Source organism: Papio anubis, chromosome 1 (assembly GCF_008728515.1).
Source record: "Papio anubis isolate 15944 chromosome 1, Panubis1.0, whole genome shotgun sequence".
Classification (NCBI taxonomy): Eukaryota; Metazoa; Chordata; class Mammalia; order Primates; family Cercopithecidae; genus Papio; species Papio anubis.
In genome coordinates this window covers 69,341,362-69,363,852 of record NC_044976.1, presented here as the reverse complement: position 1 = coordinate 69,363,852, position 22,491 = coordinate 69,341,362, and the positions used below count along the sequence as shown (strand labels likewise).

General features: G+C 37.0%; 1 protein-coding gene across 2 annotated transcripts in view; it reads left to right on the top strand.

The window, feature by feature from the left end:
- The window catches only part of PTGER3 (prostaglandin E receptor 3), a 201,457-nt gene that overhangs the window by 28,709 nt on the left and 150,257 nt on the right, over positions 1-22,491 (top strand). For both annotated transcript variants that reach the window (XM_003892060.5, XM_009210887.4), the window contains exon 2: positions 8,096-8,275. In XM_003892060.5, the coding sequence (XP_003892109.1) occupies positions 8,096-8,275 (180 nt within the window). The remainder of the gene's footprint in view (positions 1-8,095; positions 8,276-22,491) is intronic.

Below are 22,491 nucleotides of genomic sequence, written 5' to 3'. Positions count from 1 at the left end.
GCATTCTCAGTAGGAAATTTTAGCGTACTAAACAATGTAAGGCATATGAAACCTATATTTGCCTCATAACAATAATTTTAAATTATTAGCCTCACGAAAATTATTTTTCAAATAATCAAGGAAGACTGTGTAAAATGACTGAAGTATCATTTTAATAATTAATTTTGTGAATTTTCCTGATCATAAAAAGTTAGAGAAATCCAATTCTTTATTTTATAAAGAATATAAAAACATAATTTAAGTGAGTTTTTAGATAATTCTAGACCAGGCCCAGAACACTTTCTAGAGGATGGTAAATGGTTAAATATATTTAACTATTGGGTGGGGTAAAGCACTGAAAAAGAGAAGCAAAACTTTTCTAATAGTTTATAAAAAGAGGGGAAAGGGATTAATAAGCTTTTTTTATCATAAAGCCAACTGAGTTGAAAATATTAATTGTATACGTTTTAGTCAAACACATTAACATCTAACTGATGCCACTAGAATAACAGGCATTCGGTTTTGCATGTTGTAAATTTAGAAACTGAGATAATTTGGACAGTAGTTAGAATGAAGTTTACTTTTACTTTATTCATTTATTTTTAAGTTTCCTAAGAAAGTAAAATATTTAAACAAGCTTCCTAGGCTATTTTATCTATGAGAATGAGAAAATCGTTTTCAAACTCATTCCTTCCATTCCTCTTAACATTGGTTGAGAGCTCAGTGTGGGCATATTTGTTTTCTACTGCTGCTGTAACAAATTATTGTAAGCTTGGTGGCTGTATTAGTCCACCTGAGACTTGTTATAAAGAACTACCTGGGGCCAGGCGGTGGTGGCTCATGCCTGTAATCCTAGCACTTTGGAAGGTCGAGACGGGTGGATTCCCTGAGCCCAGGAGTTTGAGACCAGCCTGGCCAATATGGCAAAACCCCGTCTCTACTAAAATACATAAATTAGCCTGGTGGCACGTGCCTGTGATCCCAGCTACTTGGGAGTCTGAGGCACAAGAATAACTTGAACCCGGGAAGTGAAGGTTGCAGTGAGCCAAGATTGCACCACTGCACTCCAGCCTGGGGAACAGAGCAAGACTGTCTCAAAAGCACATGGTTCTGCTGGCTGTACAGGAAGCATAGCTGGGGAGGCCTCAAGAAACCTGTGATCAGGGTGGAAGGCAAAGAGGAGGCAGACACACCTTCACATGGCGGAGCAGGAGAGAGAGCAGAGAGGAAAGTGCTACGCACTTTTAAACAAGCATATCTCATGAGAAGTCACTCACTATCATAAGAACAGCAAGGGGGAAGTCTGCCCCCATGATCCAGTCACCTTCCAACAGGCCCCTTCTCCAACACTGAGGATTAAAATTGGACATGAGATTTGGGCGGGGACACAGAGCTAAACCATATCAGTGACTTAAGAGCAACACACATTTCTCTCTCTCTCTTTTTTTTTTTTTTTTTTTTTTTGAGACGGAGTCTCGCTCTGTCGCCCAGGCGGGACTGCAGTGGCCGGATCTCAGCTCACTGCAAGCTCCGCCTCCCGGGTTTGCCATTCTCCTGCCTCAGCCTCCCGAGTAGCTAGGACTACATTAGCTGGGACTACAGGTGCCCGCCACCTCGCCCAGCTAGTTTTTTTGTACTTTTTAGTAGAGACGGGGTTTCACCGTGTTAGCCAGGATGGTCTCGATCTCCTGACCTCGTGATCTGCCCGTCTCGGCCTCCCAAAGTGCTGGGATTACAGGCTTGAGCCACGGCGCCCGGCCTTTTTTTTTTTTTTTATTGTACTTCAAGTTCTAGGGTACATGTGCACAATGTGCAGGTTTGTTACATATGTATACATGTGCCATGTTGGTATGCTGCACCCTTTAACTCGTCAGCACCCATCGACTCATCATTTACATCAGCTATAACTCCCAATGCCATCTCTCCCCACTCCCCCCTCCCCATAATAGGCCCCAGTGTGTGATGTTCCCCTTCCCATGTCCAAGTGATCTCATTGTTCAATTCCCACCTATGAGTGAGAACACGTGGTGTTTGGTTTTCTGTTCTTGCCATAGTTTGCTGAGAATGATGGTTTCCAGCTGCATCCATGTCCCTACAAAGGACACAAACTCATCCTTTTTTATGGCTGCATAGTATTCCATGGTGTATATGTGCCACATTTTCTTAATCCAGTCTGTCACTGATGGACATTTGGGTTGATTCCAAGTCTCTGCTATTGTGAATAGTGCCGCAATAAACATACGTGTGCATGTGTCTTTATAGCAGCATGATTTATAATCCTTTGGGTATATCCCCAGTAATGGGATGGCTGGGTCAAATGGTATTTCTAGTTCTAGATCCTTGAGGAATCGCCATACTGTTTTCCACAATGGTTGAACTAGTTTACAGTCCCACCAACAGTGTAAAAGTGTTCCTATTTCTCCACATCCTCTCCAGCACCTATTGTTTCCTGACTTTTTAATGATCGCCATTCTAACTGGTGTGAGATGGTATCTCATTGTGGCTTTGATTTGCATTTCTCTGATGGCCAGTGATGACGAACATTTTTTCATGCTCGTGTGTCAGCAACACACATTTCTCTAACTGTTCTGTAGGCTGAAAGTCTGATGGATCTCACTGTGCTAAAGTAAAGGTGCCACAGGGCTGCATTGTCTTTTGAGTCTCTGAGGGAGAAGCGTTTACTTGCCGTTTTCAGTTTTTAGAGGAGGCCATCCTCATTCCTTACCTCCTGCATCCCTTCCTCCACCTTCAAAGCCGGAAACACTGTCTATCTGCGACCATTCTTCTATAGTCATGCCTCCCTCTGGCCAGAGCTGGGAAAAGTTCTCTGATTTTTAGGACCCTTGTTTTTACATTGGGTCCACCCAGATAATCCAGGATTATCTCCCCACGTCTGGGTCCTTTACTTTAATCACATCTGCAGAGTCCTTTTTGTCTTGTGTGGTAATGTATTCACAGATTCCAGGGACCGAGAAATGGGTATCTTTGTGTGTGGCGGGAGGCGCATTATTCTGCCTACTATAATGGGAGGTAGTAGTCAGCTCATAGGATGATAAGCCAGGCGGCATCAGAATATATTAATGTAAATATATTTATTTTAAGTAAATTCGGTGTATAATAGTCCATATTTATCAAAGAAGGGAATAATCATCTGCTTTCTTTAAATAAAAGACTTTCATTAACATCATTTGAAATGTTTTATTTATTTATTTATTTATTTTTTGAGATGGAGTCTTGCTCTGTCACCCAGGCTGGAGTGCAGTGGCGTGATCTCGGCTCACTGCAAGCTCCGCCTCCCGGGTTCATGCCATTCTCCTGTCTCAGCCTCCCGAGTAGCTGGGACTACAGGTGCTGGTCACCACACCGGGCTAATTTTTTGTATTTTTAGCAGAGACGAGGTTTCACCGTGTTAGCCAGGATGGTCTCGATCTGCTGACCTCATGATCTGCCCGCCTCGGCCTCCCAAAGTGCTGGGATTACAGGTGTGAGCCACTGCGCCCGGCCGAAACGTTTTTATATACATACAATTTTTTTTTTTTTTTTTTTTTTTTTTTTGAGCCCGAGTCTCACTCTCTCCCCCCGGCTGGAGTGCAGTAGCACAATCTTGGCTCACTGCAACATCCGCCTGCTGGGTTCAAGTAATTCTCCTGCCTCAGCCTCCTAAGTAGCTGGGATTACAGGCACACACCATCATGCCTGGCTAATATTTGTGTTTTTAGTAGAGACAGGGTTTCACCACGTTGCCCAGGCTGGTCTCGAACTCCTGGGTTCAGGGGATCCATCCACCTCGACCTCCCGAAGTGCTGGGATTACAGGCGTGAGCCACCTGGCCTGTGTACATACAATTTTAAAATTAAATTATATTGTTTAAAAGTAAATTATTGTTAAATAGCAATAATTCCATTGCCTTCCACAAGTCTGCATATTTCAAATAATATAACAACAAAACTTTATATATAAAAGTATCATCTATTCTGTTTTTTTCACTTAATACTTATATATACTATTTTTGAATTGTTGTTTTATTAAGCTTTATACCTGATGTTGGAGATGTATGTATTTACAATTTCTTGCTAGTATATATAATGCTCCTCTGAACATTTATTTATTGTATAGCTACTATTTGCTTTTATTGGATAAATCATTTGGAAAAATTCCTGTGAAAGAAATTCAACAGGAGGATTGCATGAAGCCAGGAGTTTGAGATCAACCTAGTTAACATAGTGAGACCCCGTCTCTATAAAAAATAAAAATATTAGTTGAGTGTGGTGGCATATACTTGTAATCCCAGCATCTCGGGAGGCTGAGGCAGGAGGATCATTTGAGCCCAGGAGTTCAGGACTACAGTGAGCTATGATTGCACCACTGCACTCAAGCCTTGGTGATAGAGTGAGACACTATCTCAAAAAACAAAACATGAGTCAAGTCCCAGAGCTTGAGTTTGCCTTATAAGACAAAACTGGAAATTCCCATCGGCTTTGCCAGGGATTCGTTTAAGAATAAAAACTGTGACCAAATAAGACAAAAGGGAAATGGCTGGAGACCAGTGTCACACAGACTTGTAAGAATTTTGGTGTATTATTTCCTCTCTTTCTGTCTGTCTGCTTAACCTGCTCTACCTCCTTTTTTGTTATATACTTGTATTTTTGAAATAAAATTGAGTATACATGAGCAGAATTGGCTGTTCCAGAAATCCTATGACTCAGCTCTCTTTTCCTGTTGACTTATCAATACTAGGACTAGTCATTATCAGCTTGGTGGAAAAAGACACAGAAGATGGGGAATTAAAAGAATCAAATATTTACTTACTTCAAACTAATATAGCCAATTACATCTTTTATCTCACTATAGTAGTCCATTTTGCCAACAAGAGTAGATGTATGTGTTTATAATTTCTTGCTAGTATATAACAATTAATTGCTAGTTTACAATTTCTTGCTGATGGTTAAGTGTCCTTTTTCCCAAAGCAAATCAATTTCAGATATGTTAGTACTTCGTTCAATTGCTTGTAGTCAAGTTCAGTAATCTTGGAGCCAGGTTCCTACGTGTTGATGTTATGTCCACTTTAAATCATAGAGACACACCTTTTCTTCCCTCATACATCCAAGTTTTTGAGGGACATGTGGATGCCTGCTAGTACTGTTTATCTGTTTATCTACTACAAATATGTGTTTATCTCTCTCTCTGTCTCTTTCTCTCTCTCTCTCTTTCTTTCTCACACACACACACACACACACACACACAATTGTAGGCCTTCAGAGGACAGTGTGAAAGACTCAGATGGTCCTGAAGGACATGGAAATCTCAGAAGTAGAAATGAATACTAGGATTAAAAGTGTTCCAGAAGTAGAAAACAGAAAGAATAAAGGCCAAGGGGGAAGAGAGAATAAAGGGATATTCTAGACCAATCGACTATAGCTAGAGTTTGGAGTCTGTGTAGGCAGTTAGTGGGAGACAAAACTGGAAAGAATAGTTTGGACAGTATTGTAGAGGGCTTTGAACACCAGAGTTAAATTTCTGTTTGATGGACAATGGGAAGACATTGATGATTTTCTAGTTAGAGAGGATTTGATCCCAGCTGGGATTGGAAGCTACACCTGTGATGGGCAGATATCTGTATACACCGTCTTAGTCTGCTTGGGCTGCCATAACAAAGCTGTAAACTTGATGGCTTAAACAGCGGACATTTATTTCTCACAGTTCAGGAAGCTGAAGATTCTAAGATCAAGGTGCCCTCAGATTCAGTTTCTGGTGAAGGCCCTTTTCCTGGCTTGTAGACTGCTGTCTTCTTGCTGTGCCCCACATGGCTGAAGGAGTCACCTGTGGGTTCTTCACCCTCTTCTTATAAGGATGATAATCCCATCATAGGAGCTTTCATGACCCTATCTAAACCTAATTACCTCCCATAGGCCTCACCTGCTAATACCATCACATAAAGGGTTGGGGCTTCCACATATAAACATTCAGTCCGTACCTGTACCATCTGAGTATCTGTTATAACCATAATTCAAATGAGAGAAAGATCTGAACAAGGATGAGTGTGAAGCAAGAGCAAAAGGCATTGCAGAGGATGAGGAAAAAAAGAGTTCTCAGACTCTGAAATATTGAGCCAGGGTGAGTGTAACAAAATGCTATCATTGGAGTTGTGGTTAAGTGGTTAGGGATGTTTTGGATGCTCAGGGATGTTGAATTTAATTTAAGTGATGTGACCTGAGGGCAGAACATACAGATAAGTGTAAGCCTCGAGAGAGAGATTAGATTCAATAGAAATGTACCATGAGCAAAGAAAACACAAGCCACATATAATTTAAAGTTTTCTAGTAACTGCATTTTTAAAAAGTCAGGACAAACAAGTGACATTAATTTGAATAATATATTTTTAACACAACATATGGAAATATTAGTCCATTGTGTAATCAACATATTCTAACATTTCAATGTGCTTTGGCTATATGTCAAGTACTCAAGAGTTGTATAGGTCTAGAATGGGAAACTTAGGAGCCAGTGACAAAGTCAGCTAATTTCTTTGCTTGGGAATGCGAACCCACGTTTGAGTTGCTCCTGCTTTTTTTGCTGTTATGAACAATGCTGTTATGAAATAGTCATATACACAACTCTTGGTGCAAGAATTCTGGATAGTATATTCCTAGGAGTTGTACCTCTGGGAAGTAGCAGGTGAAATAGTGCCAATTTGTTTTTTTTCTTTCTTTCTTTCTTTTTTTTTTTTTTGAGACGGAGTTTCGCTCTTGTTGCCCAGGCTGGAGTACAATGGCACGATCTCGGCTCATTGCAACCTCCACCTCCCAGGTTCAAGCGATTCTCCTGCCTCAGTCTCCCGAGTAACTGGGATTACAGACATGCACCACTACGACCAGCTAATTTTGTATTTTTAGTAGAAACAGGGTTTCTCTGAGTTGGTCAGGCTGGTCTTGAACTCCCGACCTCAGGTGATGCACCTGCTTCGGCCTCCCAAAGTCCTGGGATTACAGAAGTGAGTCACCGTGCCTGGCATGCCAATTTGTTTTCTAAGATGGTTGTTCCAGTTTACACACCCACTAATAGTGTGTAAAAGAGTCCTCACCTTATTCTACATCCTCAGGAACAGTATAGTCACATTTCTTCATTTTGATCAATCTAGAGAGTATAAAATTGCTTTGCATTTGTTGTAATTTGAATGTTTTCTGATGATTAATAATTTTGAACATTTTTCATATGCATACGAACATCTTTTTCATTCAAATATAAATACATATTATGTAGCTCATACACTGTCACTTGTGTGTTATATTATATATTACTTCAAATATAAAAATTTGTTATCTCACAAATACTTATTGAACATCTGCTATCTGCTACGTATTGATCTAGGCACTTGGAGAAAAAAATAGCCCCAAATTCCTGCAATCATGGAGTTTACATTGTGTAGTATATATTGGGTGGGGGCAAAGAAAAGTAAAATACTGTACATCATATGGTGTTAGTCTGGCTCATCCATTTCACCTCATTCAGTCTTGGGTTCTGCAAATGTAAGAAGGAGGTGGTAATACTACCTGTCTTATGATGTTTATTAAATACATATGAAGGACTTGGCACCATATCCAATAAATAGTAAGGATTCTGAAAATGCTAGTGGCAATAATAATAATAATAATAATAACAACAACAATATTATTATTTCCTCCTTTCTTGCTTCTACTTTTTCTGCAGTATTTTTTTAATTAGAACTATTGAAAATTTAAGATTAACATGTTTTTGTTATTGTTGAAGTGTTGGCTCTCATTTGGGTGAACTTGTGGTGTTTTCTGCAACAAGACATGACTTTGGCTCATTTTGAGATGTGTTATTTTCAAGCTTCTTAAATTTCAAGAATCAACAGCCTGAAGACATGCATGTTTCAAAAAGCTACATCGTGTTTAATAGCCAAAAATGTGGGGAAATACCTAGAAATGTCTTGTATAATTCAGGACTGTGTTATCCGAGTATAAATGTTGCTTGAATTAATCATTTCAATCCAACAACCAATTTATTGAAAACCGACTGCGTGCAATGTACAGGGTAGAGGAGATGCATATGACCTTATTAATCTTTGAAACAATTATTTGTCCCCCTTTCTTAGATAATGATGTTGAAAATGATCTTCAATCAGACATCAGTTGAGCACTGCAAGACACATACAGGGAAGCAGAAAGAATGCAACTTCTTCTTAATAGCTGTTCGCCTGGCTTCACTGAACCAGATCTTGGATCCTTGGGTTTACCTGCTGTTAAGAAAGATCCTTCTTCGAAAGTTTTGCCAGGTAGCAAATGCTGTCTCCAGCTGCTCTAATGATGGACAAAAAGGGCAGCCTATCTCATTATCTAATGAAATAATACAGACAGAAGCATGAAAGAAAACACTTAACTTGCATGTGCACAGCTTTTGGTAACAAATATCGCTAAACCTTACTGTGAATTTAGGCATCTCTGGCATGCCACTGTTTATGCATTGAAGTGAAATTTTTGGTATAAAGCTAAATGGTCTTAGAAGCATAGAAAATCCCTATGTGCCAAAAGTAGTGAAACACAAACAAAGGAAAATATATTAATAACAGTCTAGTGTTTTTGTTGAGTCTGCCATTTGTAGCTGAATATATGATTAATTATGTGATGAAAACATTTTTTATAAATGATCTTGGTCTGTTGGGGAGCGGGGATAGTTAATATTCCAGTACACTGAATACATGAGGAATTTAACCACATATATCATTGAAGACAAGGGATAGCAGTTTGTTTTTATTCAAAGACACTGCTGTGTTCTCTTTCATTGCCTCTCTCACTTTCTGTCACTTTTTTCCTCCTTACATTAAAAAAAGTTTAATTACAGTTAAAAATGTATAATGTGTTTATAATATTCATCAATACTGTTATTCAAATATTGCTCAATACAGCAAATTAACTCCTAACCTAACAAAGTTTAAGTTTAGTTGGATTGATAATTAGATTTACTTTTTATCTGAGTAAGAACCAATTCCATTTGTTTGAAATATGGAGTTTGTGACTACACAAATTGCTAATTATTCTTTCTTTTGAATATATTTTACATTTCTGTGAGCCTAAGGAAGATTCATAAAACTGACCTACGGGAGTTGTGAAGTAGTTTTTCAGAATGCTATGTAAGGACAGATTTGAGCACTAACTATAGGTACTCTGAATATATAATTTCCCTTGATTTTTCACCAAAAGTGTTCCCCAGTCTTTGACTCATTACATTCCAATACTGAGTCCAAAACAAATAAATATTTTGAAGAGTCAGTGAATACTTTCCATTGTTTGGCCTATTTATGTAAGAAAATTAATAACATTGACCCTTCACAGCTCTTCTGCCTGCTCCCCAAAGTGGCTCTATCTAAATATTTATTACTAAAATGTTTTTCCTACAGTCCACATGAGTACAAACCTCAATAGCTAAGCCTGACATATTTGTGCACCAGTAGATCACTACATTAAGTTTTGGGAATTGCACTTCTTAGAAATGTCTCCCCACCAAACATAGTAATCCTGTAGTTTACGCCTGCACAAAGCTTGTCGTATTCTTTGGTGCATTCATTTTGTAAACCCATTAACTTTTTATTGCAAAGATTTTCATTTGCAGTTTCTTGTACTGCTTTTCTAGTTTTTTAAAAGCTTGAGATTTATTTATACTTCTTGTAGTAACTGCATATTTGTGTGTGTGTTTAGTGGTCCTTTGGTAAAGAATTAATTTCGGTAGGTGCAATATGTCTTATCAGATTGATATATACACCAGCCTATGTCATCGGGACTAATCATTTTAAATGATCATGTCAAATTGAATTTGGAGACAAAATCTGCTGAGAGTGCTTATGTAATTCATGATGGTTCTACTAATCTAAATTTTGGAAAAGATAAATAGACTATACTAAAACCTCTCTATGCCATAGAATTGGATTATCCCATGGGTCAACTCATTGAGTATAAGACAAAACTACCTACTTTTTTTCAAAAGTGCACTTAAATCACATAATAAAGAGGCTTTACCTGTTGGGTGGTCCTGTGACCCTAAGTTCTAATCAGATAGACACAGAGGCAGTGTAGATTTGAGTGGCATGAGCATGATTAAGTTATTCCTTCCAGCATCTAGTATAACACCTGGAATATAGAAATTGTCCAATAAATATTTATTCAGTGAATCAATGAGCAGAAGTTTGCCAGAACAGTACACATTGGCAAGGCACATACCACATGATTGAAGTGCTTCATGCCATTACAGTCCATCAGGCTGATAAAGTGAATTATTTCTTCTTATTTAATTACAGAAATATGAATTTACCTTCAAGGGTGCAGTGTCATATTGCTGTAAAACAAAGTGCTTTATTTATACTAATAATTTAGGAGACCGATACTTACAAATGATAGTGGACATTACTACCAAAAGAATATCACTTTTCATCTAACCACAAAAATACAGAAAGCCAAAAAGCCTTGAAACTTATTCTTAACTGCAAAATAAATTCCTGCCCAGGAGATATATTTTAGGAGGGGATGAATGGCAGCTTTTGTGTTTTTTTTTTAACAAGCTTGAAAGGGAGGTGGAAAAGAAAGAAATTAGGTAAATGGCATATGAGTTTTGTTATCTAGACATTTGTTAGTCCGGGGAAACCTGATAAAAAATGAAAATCCCAAATGATTTCAGCCTTTTTGTGATGGCTGAGGTTAGATTTCAGAGATGTACCGAGACTAAGGCGGTGGTTAGAAACAGGATATACGTAGTCACAGCAGAAAGACGTGTCTAAGTTTAATTTTATTGGCTTTCAAGTTCACTCATGTATGCTTAGTTTGTCCATACATATGTCTAATCAGGAAAAATGCATGTATAGATTATGACATTCCTGAACTTTGAAGTATTGGTTAAAAGACAATTAAAGGCCAAGAAAACTATGTTGGAAGAAGTAAGTGAATGAAATGTAGAAATATATGTAAAATTAGCAAGTGTCAATTTTACCAAGTAGTGTTTATTTTCCAAACAATGAATTTATATACTATGCTGAGTCATAGATGAGAATGATCACATGTTACTTAATGAGAGCAGTTTACTTTTCAAATAAAATAGCTATGATGAATGTCTTAAAAGTATCTTGAAGTTGAAGAAACAAAAATGAGTTATCTCAATATTTACCAAATTAACCTAGTGCTGTATATATCCCAAGATATTTTAGGTAAATGTAAGTGTTTAATCATGCCAGATTTAAACTAGTCTGAAATACAAGGTATACATATATTTCCACTTACATTTCTTTATTTTATGAAATATCTCTTGACCATGTTGCAGAAAATAATTGCAAAACCTCATGTAAGTTAACTATGAAAGATCCTGTGAGCACATTGGTGTTGAGTGACAGACAAACTAAAAACTGGCAAACAGTATTTTAATAAGGGGGTCACTCTGTGGCAGTATTCTAATATTGGATTTTCAAGTAGATTAGGCTTTTTATTTATTCAATGTTTTTTATAATTTTGTTCTTTTTGACTCCAAATTATTGGTCAGCTTTCAACCTTCTCCACATCAGCAATCATTTAATAGTTCTTTTGGTTGAGATCAACTCAGAAAAAGAAAATAGAAAACTTTTGTTCTTTGAAATTTTAGACATGCATAATATCTATTTATTTTCATAATTTAACCCCAAAAGCTTCTCCTGCAATACACAGGATTCTAGGAGCTGAATGACATAGGGAGACTACAGAGCATTTATTATTACAAACATGCAAAAAGCTTAAGTTGAAGAATTAAAATTTCTATTTTTTAATCTATATAACAAATACAAACCATCAACAATGACAAAATTTAACAGCTGCTTGTTTATTGCTTGTTTTATATGTTTACATATCTCAAAATCTGTTAAAACTGAGGTCTAAAAACTGTACAGAATTGTGCAACTGTGGCTTAGTCCATAAGACTTTTCTGAGTTGCAATAAAGTGCTGACACAAAGTGACAGATGTCTGTGATGTTTCATGACATAGGTTATGATTGAGCCAATTTACAAAATTTAATAACCAACCTAAACTCACATACATATTTGTTAAGAAGCTGACATTAGTTCAGTATTGTAAGGAAACTAACTAGGTGGTGATGATGATAAAAGAATTAGGGGAAACATTTTATTTGATATGTTCTCTGTTTTGTAATTCCTAAAATGAAGATTCTATTTAAGGGTTATAATTTATACAAGTTTAGTCATATACCATTACATTATGATACCATAAGCAGAATGCATTATGATTCTCTAGAAATATAATTCAATCAGATACGTATCATATTCATTTATATGTCACACATTTTCTTTACTGAGAATAAAAATTATCTTATTTTCAGAAGCTTTGTATCAATCAGTTTCATATAATAAGCAACCCAGATATCTACTAGATTACATATTTCTTCATTTGAAACTACACTGTTTTCTCCTAGTCCCCTTGACTCTACTGTGCTTATCCATTCTTTCACAGAAAGAAAGTAACAAACATATTTCCTGTTGGTGAGGCTGGGATTGTTTTTAAAAGGAGAGATAATAACTTCATATTTTTAAAGTGCCAGTACCCTAATATGTGAAACAGATCAGAACTGGTTGTGTAGTAAGTCTGCTTTGTTGAAGAATTTATTATGGGAGTAAAGATGAGAAGGAAAGAGATCACCATTAGAAACAAGTCAGCCTTTTCATGCTTTTTTGAGCATTTTGGAGATGATTCTACTTCTCAAGTTATTATCATTCATGCATCTCCTCAATACTATTGTTAAATGCTTTAGAATTAGAATATTTTAATCCTTTAATTAAAGGAAGCCAAACATCTAGGCAAAAACAGCCAATCATCAAACTTTAATAGGAATTCAAATATAGATTCCTTATACAGTTTTCCATGTCTATAGAAATCAAAGCTGTAATGTTAAGCAGGGGGAAATGCATATGATTTACTAACACACTTCAATGTTCTACTTTTAAAAGGATATTCATGTGGGTGGGGCAGAGAACATAGAAAAAGATATGATGGAAAACCTGTCCATTTTCTACCTGTTAAACTTCATCATTTTGCGCCAGGCCCTGGAAGCAAAGAGAGGAAGGGGCTGACTGCATTTATCTTTGAACGCTTGAGCATCAGTAGGACAAACTACTGAGTGGCCAGGGGTCTTGTCTGTCAAAGCAAATGATAAGTTCACTCAGGCCATTATTGGCTGCTGAAATCTCTTTCTTCCCAACTTTCTTCCTCGAAAGAGAAAAAAATAGTTTGCCTTCTTGCTCTCCTTATCAAATATTTTTGTACAAATAGTATAAGCCTGTTTAAGCAAATCAATTAAAATAGGCACTGATTATTTTGATCTGTTTGTAACAAGTGGATGTAAGTACTATTTACATGGTGTGCCTAAGGAGGAGCTGAAATCATTGGCACTCTAATCCATATTGTAAAGATCAGTATTGAAAGAATAGTGTTCTTCATCTCTCCTCCACAGCATCCATCCCTATATACTTGATTAAATGGAAAAGTCTATTTTATCACCTCTATGTAAAGTTTCATGGGTAGTTATCGTCAGTGTATTTAAATATATCTTCTAGTATGTTTTAAAGGCTGGTCTTCAATACTGTGGAGACAAAAAAATAAAGAGCCTCTGAAAATACATTAGACTTTTGTTGCCATTCAAGCCATAGCTAGTATGTGTATTTAATAAATGTGTGTTATTTATGTCGTGTTTGTCAATGGAAAATAAAGTTGAATGTTCTGAAATGTCCCTGTGTTTTCTTCCTGATGTAAACTCATGTCAGGAATATATTACTTATACCTATGTTAAGTATTTTGCTGAAATCATATCTGATGTGCTTTGTCATATAATAGCACAATGTAATGCAACAGCCCCATGCTATCTGGAAAAATTAGATCATTTTGTTTTATATTCCATAATCATGTATATAGCAAATTATTGTTGATTTAATATAAATCTGAGAGTTGCTCTTTTCCCTTTTTCAACATGATGTTCCTTTGTTTTATAATCTCAAGAGTATTGTTCTTAACACAAAGTGCATTTATAAATTATTCTAAGCTTAGCTATTCCCCTTTCTTGTGGATTTTGGTGTAATCTACAGGCAGCCAAAATAAGAACTGTCCTTGCTCGTAGTCCAACCCTTTAATTGACTTGTGCCTGAGTATCGGTAGGAGCTGAGTATTGGTGGTTATGAATACTGTGCTCCCCAGCTATTTGTTCAAGTACTTATTGAGGTCACTATTGGTCTTCCTTCTTCAATGAAGGGAGTAACTCTGTGGAATGGAGACTGCAAAGTCAAGCTCATTAAAAGTATCCTTCTTTCTTCCTGAGAAAAGGTATCTAGGGAGAATTCTGTCCCTGGTTCCTCTCATGCAGGGGTTCTAGGCCTAGGACCAGATCTTATTGTCTCTAAAATCTTGATTGTTTAGCATTTCAGGATAGGCAGAGATTCATTAAAGTAAACAAAAATCATAGCTAAATAAGAGAGATAAGAGAAATAAATTGTAGTGTTCTATACTCCTGTAGGATTACTATAGTTAATGCTAATATACAGTTTCAAATAGCTGGAAGGAGGCTATTGAATGTTCCCAATACAAAGAAATGATGAATGTTTGAGATGATGTTGATGTGCTAATCACCCTCATCTGATCACTATATATTATATGTATCAAAACATCGCTCTGTACCCTGTGCCTGTCTACAATTATTATTATTAAAATAAATACTTAAATAAAATTTAAAAGTCATTATGACTAGTACGGCTATGGCTGACCCAAAATTTCCACCATCATGCTGGTAAACCTACAGGCCATGGGGTGAGACATTCCCCAGTTTCATGTCCTCAGAGGTCATGGGGCCAAATGTCCTTGGGGCCAGTGTGCTTGCTAGTACTAGCCTTGAGTAAATTCATTCTGGATGGATGTTGGTCATGGAGAATTTAAGTCACTTCTCCAAGCTTGCTCTTTCCTTCAACATATATTTATTGCGTACTTATTATGTGCCAAGCTCTGGTAGGTACTAAGACCCAAGGATTAATAAAAACAGCAAGTTCTCAATGAATTTATAACCTGGTAGGGGAACAGGAAATAATCAGAGCTGCAATTAGAGTAAGCACATGGTATCATGAGAATACATGGAAACATAATGCTAACATGAGAAGTGTTCCTGTAGAAGGTGACATTTAATCTGCATTTTGGGGAAAGAAATAGGTGTTAACCTGTAATGAAAGGACATTGTAGGATATTTTTCACTTCACTCTGTCCAAAACATTGCAATTTCCAAATCTGTCAAATGGGCTAAACTTTAGTGACCTTATGGGTAGTGTGGGTCTAAATAGAACCTATCTATATAACCTCTTACGGTCATCAAAGCAGCATGGCTTTAGGGCAGGGTTTCTCAACCTCGGCACTATTGACACATGGGATAGGTAATTCTCTGTCGTGAGGGTTGTCCTATGCATTGTAGGTTATTTCGCAGTGTCCCTGACTTCTACCCATGAGATGCCAGCAATACCTCTCTAGTTGTGACAGTCAAAAATATTCACCGACATTGCCAAATATACTATGGGGGACATAATTGCCCTCAGTTGGAACCTTTCCTTAAAAGCAAGGGCCAGGGCCACTAAACAGGTGCTATGTAGCCAAGGGTTTGCGGGATGAGGTAATCTGTGAGACCTTGGTCCACACAGGCACTGTTCTGGCATTTCCTGAGGCAGCAGGTACCAGAATGCCAGTTTGTGTCTGACTGCACAAAAATGTGGTGCTGCCACTACCACAATGCCTTGATCACCACAGGCCCTGATCGGCTTCCATCATCACATAAACCTATTCACAGATGATTAGGTACAATGTCTTAGAAAGTATCATCTTTCTATTCATGCCTCCAATCTCTATTCTCTTTTTGATAAGAGGCCTTAGAGTTTGTATGTCTCTTAAAGTGATATCGAAAGTGAATCCTGTTTCCAAAGACCTTTAAAAAATCTGTTATAATTCTACATCATTAGGTACCTATTTCCAGACAATTCTCTCAGAAGGAGAAAACTAATTTATCAAACTCTCCCCTTAAATTAGATGTTTGCATATTTAGTCTGTATAACAAAGCTGCAGAAGCTTCATTTTATCTGAAAGATGATTTTTATAAGGACTAATATTGGGCAATGTCTCTTGGCGAGCCTGTGACTTTCTGAGTTCATGCCAGTCTTCAATTCCTCAGGTCTAGAGTTATTATCGTGCATTTTGATAACAGAGTTCAAGTCCTGATCTCTATAACTGACACTACTGAAACCTATTGTTTGTATAAAACGGGAAGATGGATTTACCTACCACACTGAAAACCAAAATCTGATTTAAAAAAAAATGCAATTAGAATGAGGGAGCTAATCTGTTAACTGTAAGTTTCTGAGGCCAAGTAACAAAAGACTATGGATAATCAGCGTTCAGGCATAATATTCTTATGCATTTTTAAAAAGAAGGCTTTGAATATAACATACAAGGTTATTTGAATCTGATTTTGCAAAGAACATTGAGAGAAGATAATTCTGAAATCCACAATTGAGGCCGTTTTAAGTTATATTTAATTAGAAAGAACACTGGTTCTTAATCATTTTAGGATCAACAACCCTTCTGAGAAACTGATGATAGGTATGTGGTACTCCCACAAAAAGTGCAGAGGATTTTTGCACAGTGTCAGAAATTGTACGGACCTGCCGAAGCCTATCTATAGACCTCTTGGGCATTTATGCACATAGGTTAAGAAATCCTTCTGTGAGTGTCTCTATGATTTAAGGAACTGCAAAGCTTTACATGTTTGGTTAGGAAGCTCAAACCTAAAACTAGAACTAACTCAATGTAACTACTTCTCGGTGAATGCCAAAATTCCTTGACATCTGACTATATGTCCATAATAGTAAGTCAATGTAATTGGAGGTAGAATTATTGTAAGGAACTGCAATAATTTTTTTCTAAAAGTTGCTGTCAGGTGATGATAAGAAATAACACAATTCAATCTGAGTGGAGCAATATAAGTTACTCATCCCAGAACAGGTTGAAAAGTGAAAGACCCAATTTAAAAAACTTACAAGTTATCCAATGACGCATTTGCCTTACAATAAAGAGGTTGTTTTAGTTTTGCCTTGTGCTGGCCCAACAAGAGAGATTTATTATGTAGTTATTTTAAAAAATCAATAAAAAAAGTCATCTACCCGCCTTCCTGGAAAAATGTAATCTCCTATACACAAGCAAGCTACATGGTTAAAATGTAACTTTATGATACTAGGATATATATGTGGACACATATCTATTTATACTTCTATAGGCATTAACTTTTTGCATTGCCATTCAGAGTGCAAGTGGCAGGGTTGACCTTATTGACTGAACCTTTGAATAAGAAAACAAGACATGCATTCACAGACCTTCGTACAAATGTATAATTAATAATGATTTAAGCCAACCTTTAAAGCTATTAGTAGAATGTCTTACTGATATTTACGGTTTGCATTTCTCTGGAGGGAAAAATGCAGAGCAATTAATTACATGTATTTTTGCATTTATTTTTCTTTATTAAAGAAGATGAAAATGGAATCTTAGGGCATTGAAGTATTTGTCAATCATAAACAGTTCTTTGATACCAAAGCATCCTGCATTCTGGATGTATGTGCATGAATTGGACAGATACACAGTATGTGCATGACATTACGAATTGATTTTAATGAGTCAGCAGTGGTTAGTGAGTTGGAGTCTTCTCCTTAGAAGATCCATGAAGAGCTGTTTTTAGAGGAAAAGCAATTGTCCTTTGTTATTTTCAACATTTCTTGACCATTTAAATTTTTTCAACATTTCTTGACATTTTTATTTTAAGAGTTAAGGGGACAAAATGGGTTTTTACTTGAAATATTTTGGAGAAATAATATTGGCATATTACCAAGTGTAATCACTGCCTTAAATGTTGGGCAGCTCTAATTAGATATGCGTGACTCTAATCCCTGTCCCAGACTTTCTCACACCATTAGTAATTCAAAGCTGAACTAATTCATTTATTTTGGCCATATGTAATTTAAAATATTTTAAAGTATATTTTAAATACAGTCATTTTACAAAAATGCTCTCTAAAGTTTTGCGTGTCATAATGAAAGAGAAAATGTTCTACATTGGACAAGGAGTCAGAACACCTTGGTCTAATTATTTGATTTGTTATTTACTGGTTACTTGCCCTTGACAATTCATTAAACCTCTCTGAATAAACTTGAATTTTCTTATCAGCATAAGATTGTTACAATTAAATGAGATAATTAAAATACAGACCCTTTCTTTTTTTTTTTTTAGAGATAGGGTCTTACTCTGTCCCGAAGGCTGGAGTGCCATGGTGTGATCATAACTCATTGTAGCCTCCTGGGCTTGAGTAATCCTCCCACCTCAGCCTCCCCAGTGGCTAGGACTATAGGCATGTGACACCTCACTAGGCTTATTTTTTTTATTTTTTTATTGTTTTTAGAAACAAGTCTCACTATGTTGCCCAGGCTGATCTGAAACTCCTGGCCTCAAGCAATACTCCTGTCTTAGCCTCCCAAAGTGCTGGGATTACAGGTATCAGGCTTTGCACCCAGTAAAGACACCTGAAAGTGCTATGCAAGTGGTTAGTGTTACTTTATCTTCATTTCATTAATGGAACAATATTAGAAAATTAATTGTGATTGTTCTCATCTCATGTATAATACAGCCTTCCCAGTTTAGTATTGGGTAATTGCACATTCACCAGAACACACAAGCGACGTTAGAAAACTGGTTCTTGTCACAGACAGGATGTGTGAACTTGGGAAAAATACACAGCGTCTTTTAGGCTTAGTACCTCATCTGTAAAATAAGGGGATGATATTTCTATGTGGTATCTTCTCACTGAAAAGCCATGATTCTCCTTTCTCTCTGGAAATGTCTTGAAGGTGTTCTTGTCAGCTAAACACAGACAAGCTTTTTTCTTCTGAGTCCTGGAAAACAGCTCACAGGAAACCTCTAGGAGACAAAAATAGCAATACTCAAAAGTGTAGGTTCTTTTTTTTTCTCCAAAAAGAAATTTCAGGTTCCCACTCTCTCTCCTGAATGAGACTGATTTCTTTTCTCAACCAAATTGCAAAATCCTTGAATACAGGTACCATGTCTTCCATTTGTTAAGATTTTCTGCCTCCTTTTCTTTACTCCTCATCCTAACTACTAAATCCTATGCCTTCAGTTGTTAAATGATGGGTATTTATTTATTTATTATTATATTATTATTATTTTTTTTTTGAGACGGAGTCTTGCTCTGTCTCCCAGGCTGGAGTGCAGTGGCACTATCTCGGCTCACTGCAAGCTCCGCCTCCCGGGTTCACGCCATTTTCTGGCCTCAGCCTCCCGAGTAGCTGGGACTACAGGCTCCCGCCACCACGCCAGGCTAATTTTTTTGTATTTTTAGTAGAGGCGGAGTTTCAGTGTTTGCCAGGATGGTTTCGATCTCCTGACGTCGTGATCCTCCCACCTAGGCCTCCCAAAGGGCTAGGATTAAAGGCGTGAGCCACCGTGCCGGCCCGAGTATTTATTTATTTATTTATGGCTAAGGAACTATTGTAACAAAGAGTAAGCTACATAGATTTTTTATACACTTGTGCTTGTTTGTGTATATGTGAGGGAGCAAGAGAGATATCTGTTATACCTCACATGTGTATTCCTTTTCTTAAGTTTTTTCATAAGTTTTTATTAAAATACTATGTGCATCTCTTTAAAAAGTCAAATAGTGCTGAACGGCTTCTCATGCATGAAACCCACAGTCCCCATTCTAACCCTAACCCTACACCACCTGCTTTCCAGTGGCCACTCCTTTCAGCTTATTTTTTCAACGTTTCTTTCTAGCATATGCCACCATACTTTTAAAGAATATATTGTTATGTCACGCTTAATCAACTTTATAGACATTATATGCTGATTTTCTATTTTGCTGGATTTAGCTCTCTCCTCACCCATTCTCCCATTATAGTTTAACCGACTTTTATTAAATCAACATTCAATGTTTGCATTTTCATAATGATGAAAATATCCTTCACTGCAGAATCAGTAGTACTGTGATTATGTTTCTTTTCTTGAATACACTTCTCTTTTTTTTCTAGAGTTACGAACTCATCAAGTTTTAAATTTGCTTAACTTTGCTTTGGGACAATGGCTAAATCTTAACAGTCTTCCAAGTGCCCAAACCTATCTGATAATCTTTACCCACTTTGGGAGTCTAACATTTTTCTGGTTTTCTCTGCTATTCATCCTTTACCCTCTTTTTTCCTATTGATATCCATTTGTCTAGATTCCATGTCTTCCTCCTTCTTGAATTATTCACTCATTTTGACCTCACCTGCTTTAAAATGAGCTTCTTAATAGTAAAAGATGTTAAGTAACCAAACTCCTAGAAATGGAAAGAGAATGCTTTCAAGGACACATGAACACTAATGGCATTTTAAAGAAACTTGAACTGGTGATAATGACAATAGTGGCAGATACCATTTTATGAGCACCTATACTTTTTGTATGTTATCAAATTCTCATGTCAACAACAGAAGGTATGTGTTATCAGCACTTTACAGATAAGGAAACTGCGGTTCATGGAAGACAAATCACTTCACCAAATCCACAAAAGTTAATGAGAAATAAAGCTGGGGTTCACAGCTGATTTGGAGTTAGAATATAATCATTGTGTTATCCCTGAGCAAATAATTACTACTGTGATTAGTTTCAGAAGCTTCAAGTTTATCTTCGGGGGTTTGTCTAAAACCCCATGGAAGAAAGGCTTTGACTCTACTATTAATGTCTGGACATTTTCAAACCACTAGAAATAATTTTGGGGAGCAGTGGTGAGGCAGCTTTTCTAAGAGTGCCGATTAGATTAAGCAAACAAGATTCTCAGCAAAAAAATGTGAAGGTCCATATGTTCAATCTAGGCATGTGCACATGACTGCAAATATTTAGATCCTTCCTTGTTTGAGCCAGGACCACTTCTGCATTGGAGAGACTACTGGTCTCCTGGAGCAGATGGTTGTACAGAAAAACCGCACTTCTGCTTCTACACAGGCCTGCGGTTTTTGCTAAAGCCAAGAGTTTATCACAATTTGGGTTACTAAGGATACATCTTTTTGGCACTATTGGCTTTTGTTTCTTTTTTTGTTTTTCCTTTTGCACGTCCTCTCTGACTTGTAACTTGGGAGAATGCTTATTGAAAAGCAGAAGGTACTTGTGCTTCCTAGTTACAGAGAAACTCCTAAGAGACTGTAGAAAATTCAGGACCTAGGGCAGACTAGTTGTCATCAGTGAAACTATTCTGATCATCATCTCTCCCTGCTTAATTTTGAAATTTGCTTTAGCTTCTTCTGGGAAAATACAATGCAGTTTGAGGGGAGCACATTTTGTCTTTCAGAAAGAAAAATTCTTGCCCCCCGTTTCTGAGTTTTCCATCCCTTTTTGCTAAGAGGTGAAATCTATTTGGTGCATTTGATATTTTATTCATTCACCAGGTTTCTCTTCAACTGACTGCTCTCTGATTTCCACAGAACTGATCAGACTGATTAGAACAGTGCAAAACATTTTGTTCAAGGAAACAAAATCTCAGCGTCTCCAAACTTTAATTCTATTATTATCACTAAATGAATTCAGAATGCAACCTATCCATAGATATATAAACTTGAAAAATTTGTACATCTTGATGTTTATCTTTAGTCTTCACTGTGTACATTGCCTTTTGAATATTTCAATGTAAGTGTGACAATAGTCAACAGTTCTCAGGCATCTCTGGGGTCAATTGACATTTATTTGAAGGAATTCAACCCAATTACATTATATATATAATATATACATCTTGCTCTGTCACCTGCCCAGGCTGGAGTGTAGTGGTACAATCAGGGCTCACTACAGCTTCAACCTCTCAGGCTCAGGTGATCCTCCTACCTCAGCCTCCTGAGTAGCTAGGACTACAGGCATGTGTCACCATGCCCAGATAATTTTTGTATTTTTTGTAGAAACAGGGTTTCACCATGATCCCAGGCTGGTCTCAAATTCCTGGGCTCAAGCGATCTGCCTGCCTCAGCCTCCCAAAGTGTTGAGATTACAGGTGTGAGACACTGTGACTGGCCGCAAATCTTTATTTATCTATTTATTTACTATCCCATAGGTTATTAAACCAAACCAAATGAGTCACTGCTTAGGGCAAATGGTTGAGTACTAATTTCCTTTCTGCCTACCCATTTTTATATAATTTATCTTAGAAATGCAACTTGGAGATCTTCATAATGATTTGTTGTTAATATAATTTTTAAAACAATGTGGTAATTTATGAACTTCATTTTATAAAAGCAAGGTTTAATAAGAGAATGGGTTCAGAAAAAAAAAATTGAAATAGCAGTGAATGATGCCATCCACTTGAAGTTTGTTAGTGGGAAGCACTGCTCCATTTCATTGAATGAAGAATAGTCCACTCAACCTTAAGGG